Here is a 23,483-nt window from a genome sequence, read left to right on the forward strand (position 1 = left end):
TTTGATTGATGTGAGCTTAGCATTAAACACGAGCTGTTTTAAGGGGAAGGAGTGAAATTGTGTTGCTTTGGTAGGAGTAGAAAAATGAGAAATCCCTTGCCCTTTCAGCTGAGGGAGGGATTTGGAGCTGCTGAGTGACACTGCAGCACCATATTGACTCTCTGCTGGGTAAGCAGGACTTTGCAAGGCATCTTTGCAAAGCATCTGGCTTAAAGCCAAGGCTTGGCCAAAGGAATCTGTCTTCTGGTATTTTTAAGTGATTTATGTCTCAGTCAGAATCAGGGCAGTTGGGCTGGCTGGTCTCAAAGCCTGGCTGGAGGATAAGAAGTGCTGCTTTTCCTCATGCTAGAGGGCTTCTGCTTTACCCAGTAGCCTTACGTAATTACAACTTGTTGAAGCCAAATTTCACAATGAGGCAGAGCAGCCTTCAGCCGTTTCAGTTACAAATCTCTCTTTAGTTTATTTTCTAGATAAGGGACCTGGTGGTCCAGTATATAAGAGCTCCTGTCCATTAAGACCCTCAGTAACTGAGTTTGGAATTGGTGGATGGGCTCCATGTCCAGCCACATGTAAGCACTAAGTTAATTCCTCAGGTCAGCAACTTGCTGTTAGCTTCATGTCTTTTGGGAATTGCTTTTTCACAACTAAAGCTCGATTTCTTGCTGGAAACCCTTGACTTTGCATGCAGCAAACCGAGTTAAACTGCATCTTGTCAGTGAGTTAATGTACTGAGAAATGCCCTTCTCTGCAGCTGTCCCTGGCCATGGAAGAGAAGTAGGGATGCTCTCTGCCCACACCCCAGGGAACAAGGGCCCCTGGACACCACCCCCACCCCTATCTCCATTCTCAGTGCCTGCTGCAGCATCAGAGGTGCATGGCTGGCTCAGAGCAGACACTATTTTGCAGGGAGTCCTTTGGGACTGATGGCAGCTCTGTAGGATTCCTGGCTACAGCCTCCCTCTGCCCTAAACAGCAGCATAGCTGCAGGAGGGAGAACAATGAGCCAAGTCAAGGTGAAACCAAGCCAGAAAACATTAAATGCTGCTGTCTATATTCACCCATCCACACATCACATATGCTCTAGCTCAGCAGGTAAATCTGGCCCTCAGATTAAGACACAGTCCTGCCAGACTTGCCCACAGCACAGCAAGATCCTTGAAAAAATTGGTCAAACTAAAATATCCCAGGTGAATTTAGTGAGATACAGTGTTCTTAAAAATGATACAACTTGCAAGGTGAATGCTTTAGAGGATCTCTCATTTAGTGAAGAGCTTGGATTTGATTTTCAGGGTAATGCTAGCTTCTGACCTGAGATGCCATACCACAGCCAGCTTTAGCAGATCCCATGGCACAGAAAAAACTGTTTGTACCTTGCATCACAGCTAAATTTGTTTTTACAAAGCTAAGAAAATAGATAAACTGAGCGGACAGAGTGAGAAGCAGATGTATCAAAATAAAATTTATTCTTAGAATGGCTAGTTTACACATAACAGCAAAGGTTACATAAGGAAAAGTGCAATTAGTGGAGGAGGCTTATTTCACCTTAATATTTAACATCTCGCTGCACTGCAAGTAGCTTCACACTCAGGCTATTATACTTCTTAGCCGTGAACAAAAATGTGATTTATTTTTTGATGTTAACACCATTGCTGTATAGTTAAAAGGTGTGCCAGCATTCACACCTGCTGAGCATTTCTCACACAAGTCTTGCATGAAACCCAGATAACATTTAGTTTGACAGCTCAAAAAGCTAAATTATAAGCATACAGATACAAAATACATATTAGTTTACTAAAGTCTAAAAAAAACCAAACATAAAAAATGAGGTAAAATACACCAGAACAGTTTTCTATGTGCAAGACTATATTCAGCCTAGAAAAAACTAGTAACAACCCTGCTCTTTTAAAGAAATTAGCTCTCACAAAGTGCAGCTAATCCACTGTCTTCAATATGAAGGACCTTGCCTATGTTACTTGTGAAAAGTCATGGCTAACGTTGCAAATAGGAGCAGGATACTCAACCATCAGATGCTGTAAGATTAGATCAGGTGATGAGTGGAATCACCTAATGATCCTACAGAGTAGGAAATTCACAAATTGCTTTGTTTTGTTGCCTAATCTTATTTTTGACATATTAGGGCAGCTTTAAAATTTTTTCAAAGGCACATTTTTCTTTTAACATTGAAAGGCAACCATTTGCCAACTAAATAAGTAGGATGGTGAAGTCAAGGTTACATTTGTTATCAAATGCAAGGCTTCACAAAGACAGTAAGGACAGAGGTGCCTTCTTAAAGCAGTGGCCACTTCTACTACTCACTTTGCATTATTTTCTTTAGTCTCCTTTTTATCCCAAAGATCTTTCTCCAAGATTTTGAAAAATAGCTTTGGAAAGAAGTAATGAGAACATTGCACATCTCCAATTTATATAGCACATTCTGCCTCTTCCCCTTTTCCCACTTTTCCATTATCCTCTCCAAGTTTCTTAGCATGTACTGAAGCCACGAATCTTTGCCATGCATCCCCACATGCCTTTGCTATAAGCACGTAGAGGGTCACAGCAAGCCTCCCAACAGTATCTACTGCACTCCTGATAGGAGCAAAGGAGTTGTGACATTCTGTTTCCATCCCTGTGCACACACATACTCTCACACACAGTTACCACAGCTTGCTGAGACACCACTGCCTTCCCTACTACTTTGCAAGTCTCTCCTAGACCCAGGAGAGCTGACAGCAGGAAGAAAGCAGCATATAACTGAGATACAGGCAAGCTACTCCTATAGCACGTGGCATACACATGAGTGGCACCTTGGTTTTCTTTCTTTCCAAGGATAAGGTTTGGCTAAGAACTTCAGGAGCATAATATGGTTTAACAAGTCCCAGAGTCTAATGAACTTGGATTTGTTCAGACAGCAAACAAAACCTGCCAGCTGGTTTCACCATGCAATGTGTGAACCAGGACACTAGCACTGTTCTGTTGCCAAATGGAAGGATGCTTCCTTGGTAGTGTGGATCACCAATATGGTAATGAACTTTCAATCTGACCTGAGCTCTGCCACTGGGGAAAGAGGCCACTGGACAACCTTGGACTGCCCAGCTGATCAGGTTCTCTCTCTTGTCCTCTTCTTGAGGTCTGAAGATCTTCATAGCCTTCCTTGGCAGATGGTATCTGAACACCATTAGGCTTCCACTGTGCATGTACAATTTTGTAATTCTGACCCTCATTATTGTCCCAGAAGGTATGTTCTCTACTTTGGTAGGAAATGCAAAACTCTATCTTCTCTTCAGAGGAAACGGTAGGAGGAAAATCAATGGTAAATGAGAAGGTATCGTTTTCAAAATCACTGTAAACATTGTTCATATACACACACTCTACATCTTTGTAGGTCTTCCACGTATCAAATGTAATACGAACCTGAACCTTTTTTTCAAAGCTCACATTTTTTACTTTCACAGTGCCTGACAGCACCTTCTCTTGCAGGGTGCAGGTCTCCAGACAGATCAGGTTCTTCTGCAGACGGTTCCTGAAGTCCAGGTAGTCAGCTGAGGGCTGAGGGAAACCCAGAATGAAGTTTTTCTCCTCATGGAGTTTTAAGTCGGATGTTAGGTCCTCAATGCCTAAGAGGTCAAACTGCAGATCCCACCCAGGAGGCTCCTGGAACTCGGAGAAGGTGTGGATCACTGTCAGGGACAGCCCCTTGGAGTCTGCAAACACAACTCGCTTCTTGGCTCGGGCTGGTGAGTGCTTCCAGTCCCTCTGCTCATCTTGGGAGTCACACTTCACATGAAGGCACGGCCGGAGAGGTTTGAGTCTGTTCACAAAGTTGTTTCTTTGGCAGTCCTCGAGGGGGCTGAGAAAGCTCTTCAGTGGTGGAGAATGGGCTATGCAAATTCGCATGGCCATATCCACAGGCATGCTGGAGCTGGACAAGGGCCTCGGGTCCAAGATCTGTATCATTCTGAATGAAAAGAAACACACAATGTTACCTTTTATTACATCAGAGAAGAACCTTCTCAAGAATGTGTATTTACTTCATCCATTCTCTTAATTATTCACAGCCTCATCTCTGCACTGCTTTAAACAATGCAGCCTAAATCAAAATTGACAGTTCTTCCTAAGGAACCAGGGTGAGACTAGTCAGTCATTTCTTTCCAATCCTAAACTTCTCCAATTCAAACCTACTCTCCTTTCTTTATTCAAACTTCTGAAAAAGAGACTTTAGTGAAAGCTAATTGAACAGATTTTCTTGAAAATACAGAAAATAACATTCTAGTCATGAGTAAAACAGATCCATTTACAGTGGAAGTGCTCATCCACTTGAACTTCCCTCATAGAGGCCCTGAGTGGGGTCTTAAAATTCCAACAGGCTGGATCAGCTGCTTCATCTCTGAGCACAGACAGCACTATATTAAGCAAGCTGCCTATCCTATAAGAGCATGAGATGGGATTCTATCTATCCTTATGCAGAACCATCATTCTGTGGCTCTGAACAAATATTAGCCAATTTTTTAGGCACTTGTTTGGTGGAATAAAAATACAAAAGCACCTTTAGAAATATTTTTATGAGCTACAAACCCAGGTCTAAGCAATAGGGTTCTTTGCACTGTTAATGTCAACTGCTGAGTGAAGCAGGGGAAAAAAAGTGGGAGAAGAGAGAGACATACTATTTTTTCACTTCCTTAGGCTTCAAGAATCAACTTTGAAACAACTTTTTAAAACTTTTTGATTTGATAATGCCTAAAGACCATGCTGAAAGTCTATTGCAAATATTCAGTAAGAATGCTACAGTTTTATTTGTAAAGAGTTACGTATAACCTTGCCTCCCAGATAATTGATATCAAAATTACTGTGCAAGGCCATGGCCCACTCCAGGCCAGATAGCTTGAATATTTAAAAAAGGGGGCTTCAACTGTAGCACATCCCTGCTGAGATGGATGCAATCCTTGCTGAAAATGCAGAGCTTTGTCGAGTCACAGAAAGGCATTTGCTTTGTCACTTAAATAAATGGCTTTCTGGTCTCAGAGTTCTCGCTGGTATTCCAGAGCCCTGCCAAAAATAAAGCAGAAGTTATGCTGGCCCCATCTTCTTGCCTTTTTTTTTTTTTTTTTATTGCGGAGTATTTACCATAATAAGCAGTAGGAGGAGAGTACCCACATCAAATTAATCAACTTTTGCTTTTTCTTTATTAGGGAAAGAAATAAGGCTTCAGAAACAGTCTCTCTACAACTTTGGTTAACCGAGCTTTTACAGTATTCGGAAAAAAAAAAAAAAAAAAAAAAAAAAAAAAAAAAAAAAAAAAAGGGTGGGGGGACGGTGGGAGACACCGAAATAGCAAAGAACAGCCAAGCGTGCAAGCCGCACGGCGGCAGCGGCGGGGCGGGCTGCTGGAGGGGCAGCGGGCCCGGGGGGCGCTTACCTGGGGCTGTGCAGGGCTAGTGCCGGGGCTGTGCAGGGCTAGTGCCGGGGCTGTGCAGGGCTAGTGCCGGGGCTGTGCAGGGCTAGTGCCGGGGCTGTGCAGGGCTAGTGCCGGGGCTGTGCAGGGCTAGTGCCGGGGCTGTGCAGGGCTAGTGCCGGGGCTGTGCAGGGCTAGTGCCGGGGCTATGCAGGGCTAGTGCCGGGGCTGTCGCTGCTCCCGGGCCGCCCCCGCCGCGCCGCCGCCTTTATGGGGCCGGGCCGCGGCCCGCGGCCAAGGGGCGGTGCGGGCGGACCGGGCCGAACCGCGGCTGCCCTGCCCGGCCGGACACTCCCCCGGCGCCCTTCCCCGCGCCGTGCCCGGAGCTGGCCCGGCTGCCTCGTCCTTCGGGAAGGGCAGCAGCAGCTGCGGGCTCGCCGGGTTGCGAGGAGCTCGCTGTAGCATGCGGCATTTTCCAGCAGCCGGGCGGCACACGGGGATGCGCCGCACGGGCTTTTCGCGTGCTCGGAATGTTACGCGTGCCCCTGTGGGGCCGCTTCAGGGCGCCGTAAAGGACCTGGCCCGTGCAACAAACCCTGCTAGATTATAGACTTCTCTGCTTCCTTGGAAAGGAGCTGGGACCGTAAGTTATATTCCATCATCCTGGAATATAACTGCCTCTGTCCTCAGTGAAAAAGTACTTAAGAACATTTAATGTGAATGGTGCTGATGGCTTTTCACCTCCCACGCCTGGTGACCTGTGCACTGGCTGAGGATGACGGGCCCTGCTAGAGGTCCCACGTTTTATCTACTGCCTTTTTGCACAGGAAAGGGACAAAAGCTGGTGGAAGGCAGCCCCCAAAGCATTAGCCATAGCAATATCGTGGCACTGCTGCTGTCCCTCCTCCCAGAGAGCCCGGGGCAGACAAGCCCTTGCAGAGGCTGTGGACAGCCCACAGACGACAGCGTGCATCTGCAGGCTGTGAGTAATCCTGCTAGAGAAGGTTCACCCCTGAGTTACTGCTCTTCAAAGATCATGTCCTGGCTGCCAACTTTGTCTCTGGGTCTTCTGTGGATCAGTAGTTCTACTGCTACCTTCTTGCTGCTCAGCTATTCCTTCCCAAGGGTGCTAGGTGACTTGCAGTCAACAAGATGTGATAGGGAGTCTGTGAACTGTGATTTTCTGAGTTCACAGCTTTTACCAGTAGATGAGACCACATACAAATGGATAGCAGGAAGTCCTGTGTTATACATGAAGCAAAGGTGGCTTACAGTGATGAACAAAGTGAAGGATTTTACTCTTCTTGATTTGTGAGCAAAAGAAATTTTTAAGATAGAAGCTCTACTGCCTATGTGTGAGGATTTTTTAGAAGACAGGGTGTCAGCATAGCAGATGATGACAAGGACACTTCCGTCTTGGATTCAAGCTACATATGAACAGAGGGAACAGTCAGGAAAGGCTGGAGGCTCCTGCTGATGGATGCATGGCACACGGATCAATGTCATATAATGACAGTATTCACAAGACAGTAACACTTCAGTTTCTTAGTTCTGCCCCTTGGTGACTGAAGTTCCTGCCTTTTGTGAAAGGACCTGACATTAAGTGTTACCCAGATGAAGCCTGAAGCAGTAACTGGCAATGCAGACAAGGCTTTGGAAGATCCTGCTGGTTCCCTGGAGCCAGATACTCGATACTCAGGAAAACCTTCCCTGCTCCTCTGCTTCTCGAGTTGCAGCCCTGCTGCTCTTCCTCTCCTTTCCCTTCCCTTATCCTTTGGTGACTGCTGGCTCCCTCTCAAAGGCAGATGATATTTTCTCATTGTTTGTCTACAGAAAGTGACAGAAAACAGCACCTGTGTGTTGGAAGCCTTGTTAGTAGCCTTACTAGTTGCAAGTTTATTTTTCTTTTGGGGAGCTACAAAGACTTTCAGTCCCGGCCACCTACCTGCAGTAAGCCAGACATACCCATGGGTATAAGGAAGGACTGGACACATGGCTGGCACTTATCAAATCCCTTCTACTTACCCATTATAAAAAACAACTAAATAACTCTGGAGTTTTATGAGCCTGTGCTACTTGAATCTTTGACCCACATGCAGCCTCCCACACGCTGCTTAGCTGGGCTGCTGTGTTATCAGGGATCACGTGCAGTAGCTGGGGCTGCTCTGTCACACTATCTGCAGGCACTGAATAAGAGCCACTTGAAGCCTGTAAAAAAGGAGTTGCCTCAAGGCTTTCCTACACATATTTCTGTTGCTATGTAAGTAGCTCATTGCACTATTGGTGCTATAAAATATTTTGCTCCTGCTGTGTAAAATACCTGTTTTGCCCGACTGGGAAAGCATCTTGAAAGATTGTTTAAAGTCATATGTTTAGTAAAAAAAACAGTAGTAAGATCCAGAGCCTTTAATGGGCAGATCATTGCTCAAGTCAGTAAATACAGACTGGACATAGTAACTTTGTGCCTAATTGGTAATCTGGAGCACATTCATGGCCGTGGACTGGTGTCCCAGTTCCTGGTTGCCAATGCAAGCAGAGAGCATTGTGCAGAGCCAGAGTAACTCTTTCCTCAGCCAGGGAGGTGTCCTTGCATCGAGGCAAACTGATAGGGTTATCTGAGTTAGCACACCAATTTGTCTCATCAGTGATGGTTCCCTGGCTGTGCTTTTTATAGAGGACTCAGGTTTCCAGATACTTTGGTTTGGCATCTTAAAATGTGTATGTGTCTGTCTTACCTTTCAAATAGTGCTGATAAATGGGAGCACCAGAGGGGAAAAAAAAACCACCTTACTGTGCTGACAGCACAGTATTAGCTTTTCTGACATTTGTAGGTGCACAATGGCAGAAATATATTACTGGAAAAAGCATGGCTGATAATAAAATCAAGCCCCATCATGGGGGCTTGCTTCTGTAAGAAAGAAACTCAAACCCAAATTGATCACCCAGACTACTTCTTTCACTTCTCCTGAAAAAGTGGCACATTAGATGTAGTAAATTAATTGTAACAAGTTAGCTAAAGAAAACCCAGCTTTTTATTATAACTATCATAGTTTCACTAAACCTTAAATGTATGTTTTTAAAAACAATTTGCTGCTAGATGGTCCAAATGCAATGTAAAGACATAGGCTCGATTTCAAGGGGTTCATTGAGGCTGCTGGGTGACAAAAAGGCAATTGAGTTCACACTGTTCTGTTCGAAGACAAATATATGGTATTAGCTCCACAGTGAATGCTTTTATATGCAGATGGTCCTCCAGGTCTGGCCATTCTTCACCTCACCTGAACTAACCCAGACCTTTCAATCAGCAGTTCTGGGAACAGATAATGAGTGATTGTGCCTTCCTGTCAGCTATCACACCACAATGGGCTGCTCTGCTCACCTGTTTGCTGGCTCTTGTCATTTTATGAGAATGAAAGAACTGCTTTTTTCAACCTCTGTTCTGAAACTGAGTAATTAAACAAGGATTTTGTGGTTTACTCTGACTTTATTACTTTTGGGTCTCTCTGCCTCTTTGCTATCCTCCACCACAGCTTCAGGAGGGAAGATACATTGCAGTGGAAGATACAGAAAGACTAGAGGAGCTTTTAGCATTTAATTAAAGCCTTTTGAAGCAAAGATAAGCAAATATTTTCTCAGAGCAAAGTAAAGTCATGACCACATTTATAGGTTAAAAAGTCCACAGAGAAAAAACATATCTCAATTTCACTTGCATAGTAATGCATCTCTTGAGAAATGCAGTTTGCTAGGTGGGAGAGCAATGCTAGCTTAATGCAGTTATAGTATGTAATTGAGCAGGGAAGCTTTTGATTTGGTTTTGGGTTTGAGACTAACACCAATTGTTAGGCCAGTGGCACTAGGCTGGTGTCATTAGAAAACAGAGTATGTTCACCTTATTTTGGCTGGCACATATTTTGTTCCTGCAGCCTCACACAACACCTGTGAATGCAGAGTTTTTGATGACTTTAAAGAGCATCTGTAGTAACAGGGACAATTCTGTCACACAAGGTTTACAGCAGCTTTTTTTTTTTTTTTTTCCTTGACTTGAGCTCTTCTGTTCAATATTTGTTCTCTGCTACTAAGACTAATCCTTGTAAAGGTCTATTTCTATCAGTTTTCTATGAATGTGACAGTGAGGCAAATGTGGCAGTGATTTTTCAGGTACAAGTCAGTTGAGCCTATAAGCCTTTGAAAATTTTTTAATTACTTTAATGGTTTGTCTGATTAAATACAGTGAGCAGAAGTTTTATTAAGACTTAATGGAAGGCTGTATTCTTTACTTGCTTCTCAGAACCCTTTGGAGAGCTTTGGAAATTAGTATGGTTGCAAATATATACCCAAAAAACTAGTCCTGAGAAACCTTGTTATTGTTTTAGGAATTTCTTCAGTACTGTCACAGTCCATAGAAGCAAGAAATAATTTTTTTTATATTTTTAGAATTTTTATTAGCCCATTTCTTATGGTTGAGGGGAGGGGGGAGGGTTTCAACCACATCCTACATGCAACAGCCATTGGGAAGCCTTTACTGAGATATCTGTAAATTTTAACCACTTGCTAATAAGCAAATCAAAGCCTGGAAAAAACATTGCACTGCTCTCACTGCAATACTGCCACAACCATCCCCTAGAAAGCATGGCAAGAAACATGCAGCCAAATGCACGTGTAAAGATGAATGGGGTTTATGTTTTCTTACAGCAACAGGACATGGGTCTAATTCTTTGGGCATTCATAGGGGTTCTAGGTCTCATTTTATTTCAGTCATTAGTGCAAGTTCTTGCTACTCTTGGAACTTTCTGAGGTTAAATTTAAAGACATTTAAATCCCTTGAAACTGAAAGCTTTGGACTGATTTTGTTAAGGCTGATTAATGATAAATTAGTCAATCATAGATGAGTCATCACTGGAAATGTAAAGTGGCAGAGAAGTGTGTTGCTTTCTGAAAAAAGTGACATAGAAAAAGCAAGAAAATATATCTCAGGCTGCTCAAATATTTAATGTCATGTGATTATATTAAATTCAGGATATTTTGAGCAAAATTCCTTACACTGATTTTATGCAAAATGCAGTCTTTTTGAAGTATAATTGCTTTGCTAATATGTAGTAAAATGAAATAACAACAATGCCACATTATTTATCTATATATTTATCTATATTACTGCAATATAGAGTAAAAAAAGGAAAGAAAACCAAAAAGAAGGAAGAGCATAAATGTAGGCATTCCTTCTTGGAATAACCTGAACTTTCCCTGAAGTATTTTATAAGAGTGCAGAAAACAAAACACATACATTTATTTTATACATGTCTATAAATCTGGCTTATAAGTACAGACCAGATGCACTTTTGAGAATGTCTTCAAATGTCTGAAATGAATGCAGTACTTCAATACTACAACATTATTTTTCTCCAATTTTTGTGGGGTTTTTTTTAACCACACAACTGAGATGGTTGAACCTTGATAATCTGTGGCCAAACATTTTATAAATGTAAATCATATTGCTGTTGTGTAGACAAGCAGTGTTTATTCTCTCTTCTTTTTCCTAGGCCCAGGTGAAGGAATTACCTCTGCTGATGAATAATCTTTCCCAAAGAAAACAGTAAGTGAAATGCTTCTTTGTGCATTTGGTTTATGCTCAATGTTGTGGGAAGAAGCAAATGTTGGTTGAGCAGACACTTCCATCAGCTATGTGGGCAGTAGTCCCATTCTTTGCAATTTCTCAAGGAAAAATGTGATTTTTTTATCCACATGTGCACAATTCCCTACAGACTTGCAGGAGCCATATATGTTCAATATATATATTCATGAATATATGTATTCAATATGATTACCATTCCCATAAAATTTATGTTTAATCCTGAATAAGCATTGCTATATCTGACAGCAGCCCAGCTAACAGCTGCAAGATGTTCACAGTTTAGAAGCCCTTGAAGAGTCTGAGTAACACTCCTTTTCTTGTTCTGCCACCCAAGAGACATGACCCCATGTCTTTATTTTAGGTTCTCTTAAAAAGTCCTTGTATCACAGGGAAGAATGGGGCTTGGAAATCAGTACAGTAAAATTCTGTGCCAAGTTTTTCTTGGATTTTCTATGTGGGGAAAAAGCTCCCCTATGGCAAACGTCTAAGAGGTGAATGAATGAATCTTTTCTCTTTCAGATTTAGTTTAATTTCTAACCACTTCCCAGGATCTGACCTAGTTATCCCTATTTGGGTGCAGCATACATATGTATATGAATGTATATTTCCCCAGTTTCATGAGGGTCAAATTTCATGCAGACATTCACTTCATTTTTAGATTTGCTGGAAAGAATGAAGCTCTTCAATCCAAGGGCTGTAACATTATCAGTCCTCTTTCATCCTGCAGTGGAAGGGGAAGTAGTTATGGTCCTGAGTGTAGAAAGATTTGTGGCCTAAATAATATATTTGAAATAAATTGGTTTCTTTGGGTTATTCTTAGATGCTGCTTCCCAGAACACAGATGGTTTACTGTCAAAAATGTGCTTGCTCCACATATGCAATAATGCTTACAGTAAGTTTTGCAAGATTTAAAATGGTTTTAATCAGTGAGAATAATCTTGCATGCTTCTCTGGAGAATTGCAGTCACAGAATAGTGGAGATTGCAAGAGGCATTTTGATGTCACATAATCCAGTCTCCTCCTCAAAGTAGGAATAGCTTCAGAATTATATCTAGCTGCTCAGGTTGCTTGTTCAGCTGAGTTTTTAACACCTTCAAGGACACAGCTTCTCTAGACAACCTATGCCAGAGCAAACAACTGATTTTTTTCTCTTTATCTGTCTGGAATTCCTGTTCTGCAACATGTGACCGCTGCCTCTTTTCCCTTTGCTGTACTTCTCAAGGGAAAGTCTGGCTCCATCTTCTCTCAATTTCCTCTCAGTAGTGTGAGGCTGCACTCTGAACCACTCTAACTTGGCTTTTCTTTTGCAAGTGAAGCAAAGCCAGCTCCCTCAGCCTCACCTTCTGCAGCATATTCCAGGCACTCACCATGCTGGTGAACTTCCATTGCTCTTCATGCAAACCTAATGCTTAACTGCAAACTTAATCCCCCCCACATCCTCCCTGGCTGGTTCTTTTAACCTCTTTGTGTTAACTGGATGGGCTTAGGGCATGAGCTGTGTTTTGCTCAATTAACTAACTTCATTTACCTTTCACTCTGCTGCAAAGGCATGGATCTCACCTTGGTGACACTGACATGCATTTCCTAGTCATAATGTACACTTTAAGGGTATGAGGAGTTGAGGGCTTTCATCTGAAGAGAAATCATTGAGTGTTTTTGGGGGAAAAGGAATTCAGGTTTTTATTCCCAGACTAGGTGAATCAAAATCTTCTCTTAACCCAGAGGTAGTTAGAATCTTTTCTTTTTAATGAAGTTCTAATGTCTAAATGCTTAATATCCAACAGAATGTTTCTTGTAAACATAACATTTAAAAAATAAAACTCAACAAAGTCAACCTTTCTCTTTGCCTTCAGCAAAGAGTTCTATCAAGGATCCCTTTACAGAGAATGAGATGAGACACAAAATAACACATGGCATTGGTGGCATGGAATTCATGTCCTTCTCCTAGGTCAGGGAAAATCCATCCTGAAGTACTTGATCCTTTTTTATACACCCATATATTTATCTGCAGTATATTTATGCTTGAAAAGATGCATAGCTGTAACAGGAGAGGCACAGAGAGATGGAGTCCAGTCAAAGCAGTTTTCAGCCTATTCATAGGACAGGAGCTGGCTGTCACCAAGCCAGGACCTGGCCATAACAACTGGCTGTTATGGGAGAGGAAGTTGTAGTTTTGTCCTCTGGGAACAAGTGTGGGAATGGAGGAAAGTAAAATATTTACACAATAAATCTTTTCCATGTCATTTAAATTACTAACTTTTTAATTTCTCTGTACCCCAAGGGAAAGAAAAGTTGCTCCCTTAGCATCTTTTTTCTCAGAGCAATGATAAAGACAGTATGACAGAAAATAAACTCTAGTTCTGTATAAAACAGGTAGCACAGAAATGATGCATTCATTTTATCACTGTTGTCATATATTACACATTTGGCTTCTCAATAGCCATATTTATAATTTACAGAGTCTGTATTTGAATATCTCATGAAGAAGGTATTTAAGGAGAAACTTCACTGCTAGTCATAGCACAACAATGCTGAAAGCAGGATGGGGTGTTGGTCAATGGAATGTCTCTATTTTAGAAATTACACCCTATTATCAGGGCTACTAGTTTCAAAATCAGGTTATGCATGCCCTGCAGGTATAATACCAGAAAATAAAATAGTAATCCTGGCCCTTTTATGTAACACAACGTAAGTACAGATAGGGGAAGAGAAGTGATGATTCATTATCTGTTCATCCAAAAACCAAGAATGCTGATTCACATACTGCATCCTAAAGCTTCACAAGTCTAAACATATTCCTGACTATTGTCAAATCATCTTTCTAGATGCTGTGCACAGGAGATGGGCTTTCTGTGACTGACCTTGTTCTAAATCAAAAGGTCTAAATCAGTCTTGGAGTCAGCAGCATTTAACATCTCTTCCAGTATATTCTGCTTCTTCCATTCCTTGTTATAAGTTCTGCAAGTGATATAATACTTGTTTTGTGCTCTGTGTTCTCAAACACCATATGAAACTTTAAAAATACATTGTATAGTTGATAGCATACTACTGCATTTTATTCCAGGCTTATGTTTGTGCCCTGCTTTTTATGATAGCCATATGCAAAAATGAAGACAAATTAATCCTCCTTGCAGGAAAATGTCATTCTGTCCAAGACAGGAGCTTCCTGAACTCAGACATTTATGGCTTTTACTTTTACTTTAGTTTGCCAAAGTTAGCAAAACATTCTTTCTGCCATTTTTATCAAAATGAGGCATTAATCTCTATTTTGTTTAAACTGTATAAACTATTAGAGTTGGATGCAAAATTGATAAAAAGCAGCTGTTCCTCATGAAACTGCATGAGACCTACTCCAGTGTAAGCACACCAGACTGGTGTGAAGTATGAATAACATCTACCACATAAATATAAAACATCCCTGCCCTGCTTCTCTGGCTGACATTTCTAATGATACCTTCTCAGCTAAGCCAATAGAGATACAGACTCTTGCTTTTGTGGGTCTCTGAGGTCCTCTGTTCTCAGGATCGTTTCCTTTCTTTATCAATATGGATTTGAAAGAGTAATTATACTCCTGCAGATCTCTCCCTGAGCAATGTTACCACACTCAGTGTGTAACCCTTACAATGCAACTAATAACAAGGGTGGGAACTCCCACTTGAAACTCCTGCCAGGCTTTTCTTGATGGGGCAAGATGATGCTTAGAAATGCATTCAGTGGGATGTGTTCCCAGTTTAGGGACAATTATACTTTCACTGTGCATCATCCCCACAGCCAAAACAGTTTGCAGAAATTTAACAGAGCATGGGGTTCCTTTGAATCCGTGGGTTTCTGTACTTCAGCACCAGTATACTATAATCAGATCAAATGGCAAAAAACCAACCCAAATCTGTTGTAATGCTGAAAAGAAATGTCATAAAAAACTTAGTTTTGTGGAGTGTTGCCTAACACTTTATTTCATCTGTCTGTATTGTCTGTTTATGGAAGGAGTGGTTCAGCAGACCAACTGAGCAAACCCACTGTCCCTGCAGATTCGTATTGATATAAGTTTAACATGATGTTTCCATGCATTATCAAAAGAAATAGATAGTCAAAGATCTGAATTAGAGCAAGACTTCATAGCAGGAAGGAAACATGACTTACAGATAAACCAGACTGTACACACTCCAACACCTTGTAGTAATCAAAGTACCATAGAACTCTTAGAGCTGCTGCTATGTCATACAGTATTTTTAACAACTACCAAAATGTATTGCGACTCCATTGTTGATATATGGTATCAAATATAAACGCAGTTTTCTTCCTTTATAAGTAGATGGGTTCAATTACTCACTGAGACTTCACTCTTGCAGATAATTCACTACTCAACCACCTGAAATTTGGCTTTGGTAGGCAGGCTCAGAGAGTTGATGATAGGATGGCTGATGCAAAAAGCATGTGCATGGATTTAGAGTGGGTGAGATATAAGCATACATCCTGAGAAAATGCTTAGTTTGCTCGCTGTTTTTTTAATCTAAAAAATAGGGCACTGATTTCCTGCCAGGGGATACTTCCAAATAAGAAGGTCTGGAATTGCCTACTAAAATTGGGTTAATTTGGAGTAGGAAGCAAAGAGCAGGAGGAAATCATGGTGAAAAAAATGGATATTGGGCTAGGAAAAAATTGGGATAGAGGCTCTGTATCTAGAGGCTTTCTTCTGTATCTGAGCAGATGCTATGACAGAGCCCTATTTTTATGGGCTCATGCATTTTCTTCAAAAGGGACCCAGAAGGGAGCACTGCCAGTTGATGTTGGTGCTTTTCTCCCATCACAAATGTCATAATTTAAATATTTAATATTTAAATATTTAATATATGCCAAGAAAAAAACCAGCAAAAATAATTTAGATACATTGTCTAAATACAAAGAGAAATTTTAAATCTTCATAAATTCTGTATTTTCACTGCAGGTAAGTGTTTTGTAGCACTTTTGAGTTTATCTGAATTTCATTACTCTGATAGAAATTCAGTCTTGGATGTTATTTAAAAAAAAAAAAAAAACCAAAATCTTTTAGTGTCCTTGAGCAGTGCTAAGCACAAGGTCTCTAGTTCAGAGGAGGTGCTGGCCACTGCCCTTCCTTTGCTCTGTCTCCTTCACCTTGTGCCTCAAGTGTTGCAGCACAAAATTTAGGAAAAGGTGACAGCTAAAATAACACATGACATTTCAAGGAGCACGTTTTCCTGACATCCCATTTCTCCTCCTACCTCTTTTTTTTTGTCCCTACAGTTAGAGGATCTGTGCTTGTCACGAGTGTCTAACAGCTCTGTGTGCCAGTCTTGGGATTACATATCTGCACAACAAACTCTCCAGTGTGAAAAACTCATCCCTGGACTGAGGCAAGGCAGGTTACTGGAGGAAATACAACAGGGATTCAATGTGCCATTCTTACCCAGAGGACACAAGGGCATCAGATTCATCCTTGCCTCTTCCCACTTGTAGCTAACAAAAGACAGTCAAGAACTAATTCAGTAAGTCTTTACAAGAAATTTAGGGTCATGTCAGGGATTTGCTGAAGACAGAGCAGGACCTGAGGTGAGCTCCTTTGTCCTGCAAAATGACAAAGATCAGTCTTGCTCTCAGTTGCAGCTGGGAGGCAGCTCTCTAGCTGGTGAGCAGCCTGTGAGTTCCAAAGTGGTGCCTCACACAATCAGTGAATTAGTTTTGCCATATGCTGACAAAACAGGTGCAAAAACACAGTGTGTCAGTAGGTCTGCTGCAAACACGTGCCAAGTTGGTAGCACAAATGCACAATATTAATATATATTTTAAAGGAAAGGCTCTACTCCATATTCTACTCCATATTCAGAAGCTAATTAAAAATAGGAGAGTTGGCTTCACATAGATAAACTTGGAGGACTGGCATAAGATAATAAAAGGTACATAGCAAAGGAAAAGAACATTCAAATAAATCCCTGCAGGTCACTGTGGCCCTGCTTTGAATTCCTTCCAATTTTAGCCTGGAGTGTCAATGCCCATATCAAGTTGGTTTTGTACACAGCACAACAGAACTGGTCCAAGCTAAGCTTCAAACAGAAAAACATTCAATTATTTCTTTCATATTTTTCCTTCTTGATAACTTAAAACCTTCCAATAGCTGACAGAAAATTTGCTACTTAAGAAGTTGTTTAGAGATCCCTGAATTGAAAGATAGAATGTGAACACCAATCAAGGTACCAAAAAACTTTGATAGATCTTTCTCTGTGACTAGTCCCTGGAAAGATTGTTACTGTTTGAGGGGTTTTTTTGTACAAGAGAAGGAATATAAATTTTCCTGTTAAGTAGCCACAAAGTCAGATAATTGTCAATAACTGCTGAAAATATTTCCCCCTTCACCTCCCAAAATTAAAAAAATAAATCTTAGACTTTTTTTTATATGGAGTTTTTTTATTGTTTAGGATTCTTGGTTAACATTTATGTCAGAATTTCCATTTAGTAATTTTAAGTGCTGTGGTGTTTCATAAAAGAACAGGATACAAATTATCCTGTGTGCAGAATTACAATTTAATTTGTTTGCCATATTTCTAGTGCATTTTTTAGCATAACAAAAGCACCATTTTGACCTAAAAAATCAAGATTTTTTTTTTTTTTTTACTGATTTTCAATTTCTGGTTTGAAACTTTTTGACACATAATTCATATTGTGTTTATGGTGGTTTCTCTTCATTCAACTTCTTTTTCCTAAACAATGGACAGAAGGCAGGGTTTCCAAATGACACCATGTTCTAAGATTTATCAGGGTGCTTGGCATCAGAATTAGAAAGACCATCAGACTTTGCCATTATTCGTAATAACCACATGCCCAGCTGGTTTGCACAATTCCTCCCAATATAGACACAGAGGGGCTATATTAAGCCTTGTCCCAGTTTGAATTTGGAACCCCTGTCCAAAGAGTATAATGTCACCTAAGCCTTCACATTTGTGTTGGGAACAGCTAGAGCAGAAGCAGGGGTTTAAAAGAGGACATTGGCTGTTTGCCTGAAAAAAACCCAAACTGACAATAAATCTTCTGTCTAAAGTATCTGGACAAAGTGTAACTTAGAAATTAAAAAGAATCAGTAACCAGGCAATTTCAAAATACAAACACACGATCATGGATTCCTTGTTTTTGTCAAGAAAAAGTATATTTCCTAAGTAAGTCAGTAACTAAAGGCTGATTTCCTAAAGGAGGAGCTTCAGTGCTGTGCCAAGGTCACTTCTGTCCATACATACAGATCTCTATCTTGAGTAATTCTCTGAGCTTGGCCTGTGTGGGAACATAGCTTGGATTTCACTGTTTCTGATCAGACTAATAATAATAGCAAGACTATGGCTACTCCATTCTGCCAACAGAACTATTTAGGTGGTTCTAATATCACTTTGCAGAAGGTCTGCTTTTACTCCACTCTTTTTTCGTTTTTGAATTCACTCTCATCACACCTACAGTGAGCTCTTCTACCATCCCGAGTAATTCAATAAAAACTCAATGGGGTAAGTCAATAAGAAAGACAAGATAGCTGTTTAAATGCTTTTTTCCAAGAGTTCTTGCAGCAGTGTTGTATCCCTGCCCATCCACCATCCATCCTCACAAGCTCCTTGCAGCCTGCAGCCTTAGTGGCTCTGTGCAGCATAAGGCACCAGCTCACACCATGTCTTAACCCAAGCTTCCAAGTCATCATCTGCTGCACAGGTATGTTGCTTCAGAGAGTGGCCTCAGGGCAGCCATTAATGGATAACTTAGATATAATTACTATGGTTTCCCATAGTTTTTTTTAACAATGTAAGTAGCATGAATAATTGTTTAATTTCTTACTATACTAAAGCATATTATCTTCTGATTTCTGGTTCTTCTCTTCAGGGGCTTATTAAATATTCCTTTTAAGAATGTTATGAGCTCTGCATCAAAGTACATTATAAATCTGTCTAAAAATAAATAACACAGTGCTGAGGAATGTTAGCTAAGGGAATCTATAGTAGATTTATTTCTTTCTCTCCCACTATTCTGCCAGTTAAGAGGCAAAGCCTTCAGATTCTTCTCCTATCCTAAAGGGATTGGCAGTTGACCACCTTAATTAGCAAAGCATTTAGGCATGTTACTGAACTTCCCATATGCAGGTCTCTCTATGTAAGTCAACATGACTACTCCAAATATTCCAATACTTTGCTAGACAGAACTAGGCCACATGGGGAAAAAATGACTAATTCAGCTTTTAGCCAAGGTGGGCTACACCTACAGGACTCTGTGAGATCTCTGCTAAAAGCAGACCTGTTCTCCCCCAGAAGATGGTGTTACTGTGATGTTAGATACTAAAGAGAGTTTCTACTTCACACTCCCTATAAGGTAAATCCAACTTCCCAAAACTTCCCTCTCTGTGTTACCTAAGTAGATGCCAAGTGAGAATTGGTCAGAAAAAGTACAATTTTATTTTATTCCAAGTTTGTTTTGCTAAAAGCTCTTCTGGCTAAATTGGAGGATTCCTAGTACCTCCTGATTTTTCCTTATTGTGATTGCTCTGTCTTGGATAAAATGAACACAGCCATGTATCAGTTGTTGCGATACATCTGCACTGTGACCTCTCAGATCTTTGCTACAGCACAGACTGCTTTTGGATCACTCAGTGCAGCTATAAAAAGGGAAACTGATATTCTTAATAGCATTATTAAATACTGTTACAGTGTAAAGTGCCTGAATGGAGAAGAAAACCCCTGAGCCATTTGTGCTCATGCTGTCATCAGTTCTATAGTGCTCCCCACCCTTCTGAATGCATGGCTGACTTTGCTGGCTGTTTCAAACTACTCAAATTTGTTTGCCTACAATTTAAGATTCCTAGTAACTAGAATGCATTCCATGTATTTTTTTTTTCCAGGGATACCATTTATCTTGGATCAAATACAAATTAGGCCAACTTGTATTCAGTGTTTATCTGTTGCAGAGGACTTCTGTTTACAAGCTAAGAGGGTCACAAGAACATCTGGGTCCCATCATCTAGACTGCAAGGGTTGTTCTGGTCCACATTGAATAGTTTCCATGCAGGGACAGTATTGAGGAAGACAGCAGCAGCTCTGCTCTCTGAGCTGTCTAGACAGAAGAGAAAGGATCATCAGTGAAATTATTTCTGAAGAAAACCAGTTAGCAACCTAATGTGGAAAAGCTATTTCGCTGTTAGACGCCTATGGGAGCTTTATTTTTGTGCACATATATTGTGTGCATTTCAAATGTCTTTAAGGTTGTAAGGTCTTCATCATGCCCACTTCTCCACACTGGTCTAACTTTCCATTCAGCTGTTCTGTTTCCAGCCTTGAAGTCATTCAAGTCATGAGACACATCTGGAAGTAAAATAGGCTCCCAAAAATGGGCATTTTGGGGGAAAGTGAGGTAGGAGACTCAGTTAAGTATTTCTCATCTTTAAGACCAAAGAGCCTGGCCAGATGAGGCAAAGAATTGAAAAGGAAAGAGAGAAGGATGACCATTCATGCTCCTGCAACAATTGCAGAGAGTTAGAACTTGAGACATATTTAGTTTTAACCCCAAGTAACCTTGCTGTTGAAATGACATCTTGTGTAACTTCACAAGCAATAGTTAGTAACTTAGCAGCAATAGTTAGCATTGAAAAGTAAAAATTACCCACTTTTTAATTATAAAGAAATGTATTCAGTAACCTCTAAAATATAAAAAGGAAAACTTCTAAATATATTTCTCAGACAGCTTAAATCCTCACTACACAAAATTACCCTATACACTAAAAAAAGTACCGCCATTTAAAGAGGAATTTATCAGGTCTTAGGCATTGGCTATACTGGCCAAGTACACAGTGCCATGCCAAATAATCACATTCCAGGTGAAATTTAGCACCATTTACTATTTTAGGCAGTCAGATTACATCACTGTGTACCCTTGATCTTGGAGAGTGACAACGAGGCAATATTTCATCAATCAATGCATTTTTGATAAAAGAAGAAAAGCAGTAATTTTCTGAACTAAATGGAAAAATTAACTTCCATGGACAAATAAAGACATAAATTACTGCCATAAGGCTTCATATAAACTATATAGAAGAAATCTCAGTTGCTTATAATAATTAGAGAATTTAAAAAGTAGATCACAGCAATAATCCTAGAATAAACTGCCTGAATAAAGTCTTTAAAATATTCTCTATCTTGCTAAAAAAAAACCCCAAAATCCAGAGAAAGGCTGTGTATACACATGAATGAATGGTATGTTCCCATGCATTTATGCCCCTGAACTGTGATGAAAACCAATGATACTTAATTTGTTAATATTTTCCCATCCTTTAAATGTACAATATTGACAATAAACAAAGCCAACCAATTTACTATTCTATTTAAAAATTGCTTTACTCATGGGTAGTGTGTGTGTGTGAGAGAGAGAGAGAGAGAGAGAATGATGCCAAAGACATTTGGCTTTTAAAATGTTTTAATAAACTCCAATGTAAAATTCTGTGTAAGCCTTTTGTAGAGTATCAGTGAAACTGTTGCAACATTCTTTTTCTTGCACATATTTAGTCAAGAAATACATACAAAAATAAAGACTACGTAACAGAGCCTTAAAATGTTGCCAGATTAAGGGCTTTTAGCTTATTTTTGCAATTTAATTTGCTTTCAGCATTGTTCGAGTGTACAGTTATTTTAGAACTTTCTGACTACTCGATGTTTTCTAACTTTTGTTAGACTTGAGTCTTCAATAAATTTAAGGTGCAACCAGCAGTTCTGTTGCTTTTTTTTACCTCAGGGGTCTGATAAAGAGCTTCTGTCTTCATTTGACTGAAGGAACAAATAAATGAAATAGATATAACTGAAGTGAGGATTAGCCACTTATTTGCGATGTGGCTGATCTGCATTCAGGTAGGAAGGCAAATATCCTTATCCTTACCAAGTAAATATCTGAGTATTATGAGATTTTTCTGTTAAAGACACAAATCTCTTTGGATGAAGATTTTAAACCTTGCTTCCAGGTACATAAGAGTTGTCTTAACAGAGCACTTTTTTCCTTAAAGAATATCCCTCACAAAAATGTACTCTACCCTTTTTGAGACATTACTGGTTACAATTAATTTTAAGCTGTGAGAAAAACCCTCCCAAAGGAGAAGTTTCCAGTTGCAATGTTGGTTTAGATCTGTGATAACTTATGCTTAGTAGGACATATACATAACTGTGTTGATCTCTCATAATCCTCATTTTAAAAAGAAAAAATTGTATTTATTTTTATAGGTTTTTACTGAAAATTTCTGGCCATTGGAGTGTGACTCCAACAACCATTTGAACATTTCCTACTTCCTTCACTCAGTTGAAAATCTGCATAAATATATTCTTCACAGTAAGTCTTAGTATTTTAATGGTTTCATGTTGGATTTTAATATCACTGTAATGACATTCCTTCTTCTCATCACAATTCCTCTTCTGAATCACTGCCATGGACTACTTTTCAGCAAGAGCTTTCCATTAGAAACCCTGAAATTCACTGGATTTGACAACAATTACTTCATGGTGAAACTATAAAAGCTTCTCAAACTAAGTAACTTTTTCTTAGGCTGAAGTCAAGAATAGCCTGTTCATTTTCTTATTTTTTCCCTGGACTGTGGAACTAGCTGTTCCAAGAAGCCATCATTTGAATTGTTGAGAAATTGCCTTTCAAAGATCTGTCCTGAAATAACAACTTGACAACCTATGTGCAACTATTTGGAGTGATACTGTACTGCTTTTTTAAAAACATTACATTTAGTTTCTTCTTTGCTTTCCTTCACACTGCCTGCTCTGTATGGTATTTACGTACTATAGGAAACCAATTTCAGTATCAAAATTAGAAGTGTGGGCTTCTTATGCCATCAGTGGAAAGAGGAACAGTGCTTCAGAAGGCAGTTAAGTATAAAACACTGAGAAACCTGCCTGCTTGGTCAATTACTTGGAGGACCAGGGAATTTTGTTAATAAATGTCACTTGAACTGCAATTTAAATACATGGAGAGTCTCTCGCTACTTGTTGATTACTCCTCTGAAATGTTCTCCCTTAAGATAATTTTTCAAGAGAATTGCTCTTTCACTATTACTATCTCTGTCCATTCTACACAGATTATAACCTAATTAGCCTACAATTGTTTAGATTTTGACTGGCTTCAGAAAAAATGAATTTCATGGTTGGAGAGATATTCTGTTTGCCTTTAATTGTTTGTAGCATTTTCATACTATTATACCTGTTTGAGGTACAGATGAATCTGTATCTGAATTTTGCTAGCATCCCCAGTCAAGGCTGATCTTTGGCCCTACTGCTCTTCTGCTGCTTGTGGTTTCTTCCCAATAAAAAAATAACACCTTCCCAGGCCTCTGCCATGTTCCCATGCTGGCACCCTGTGTAATTCTGCTTTGCATGGAAGGAGCCTACGCTTTTAAAAAAGCTCTCTGTCATCCCAGAATGTTCCAGGCACTACAGAAAAACAAAC

At 40.1% G+C, this 23,483-nt stretch overlaps 1 protein-coding gene and 1 long non-coding RNA gene across 3 annotated transcripts in view; one reads left to right on the forward strand and one right to left on the reverse strand.

The window, feature by feature from the left end:
• LOC306805279 overlaps positions 1-21,395 on the forward strand; it is a 37,628-nt gene extending 16,233 nt beyond the window's left edge. Inside the window, exons 3-5 of one of the 2 annotated variants that reach the window (XR_013775171.1) lie at positions 10,927-10,979; positions 11,839-11,910; positions 19,897-21,395. This is a non-coding gene — a long non-coding RNA (uncharacterized lncRNA). The remainder of the gene's footprint in view (positions 1-10,926; positions 10,980-11,838; positions 11,911-19,896) is intronic. The other variant, XR_013775172.1, reaches the window with a different exon arrangement.
• PPP1R3C (protein phosphatase 1 regulatory subunit 3C) lies at positions 1,445-5,435 on the reverse strand. Its single transcript, XM_079312203.1, has 2 exons — positions 5,414-5,435; positions 1,445-3,955 (listed from the first exon to the last, which is right to left on the reverse strand). Exon 2 carries the CDS (start codon positions 3,952-3,954, stop codon positions 3,010-3,012), a length of 945 nt encoding a protein of 314 aa, XP_079168329.1. The 5' UTR covers position 3,955; positions 5,414-5,435; the 3' UTR covers positions 1,445-3,009.
• Positions 21,396-23,483: the final 2,088 nt, after the last annotated feature.

Source organism: Erithacus rubecula, assembly GCF_903797595.1.
Source record: "Erithacus rubecula genome assembly, chromosome: 9".
NCBI lineage: Eukaryota > Metazoa > Chordata > Aves > Passeriformes > Muscicapidae > Erithacus > Erithacus rubecula.

Bases quoted from the DNA above. Each gene is read 5' to 3' on its own strand.
- PPP1R3C (XM_079312203.1), bottom strand. From the start codon at position 3,954: ATGATACAGATCTTGGACCCGAGGCCCTTGTCCAGCTCCAGCATGCCT.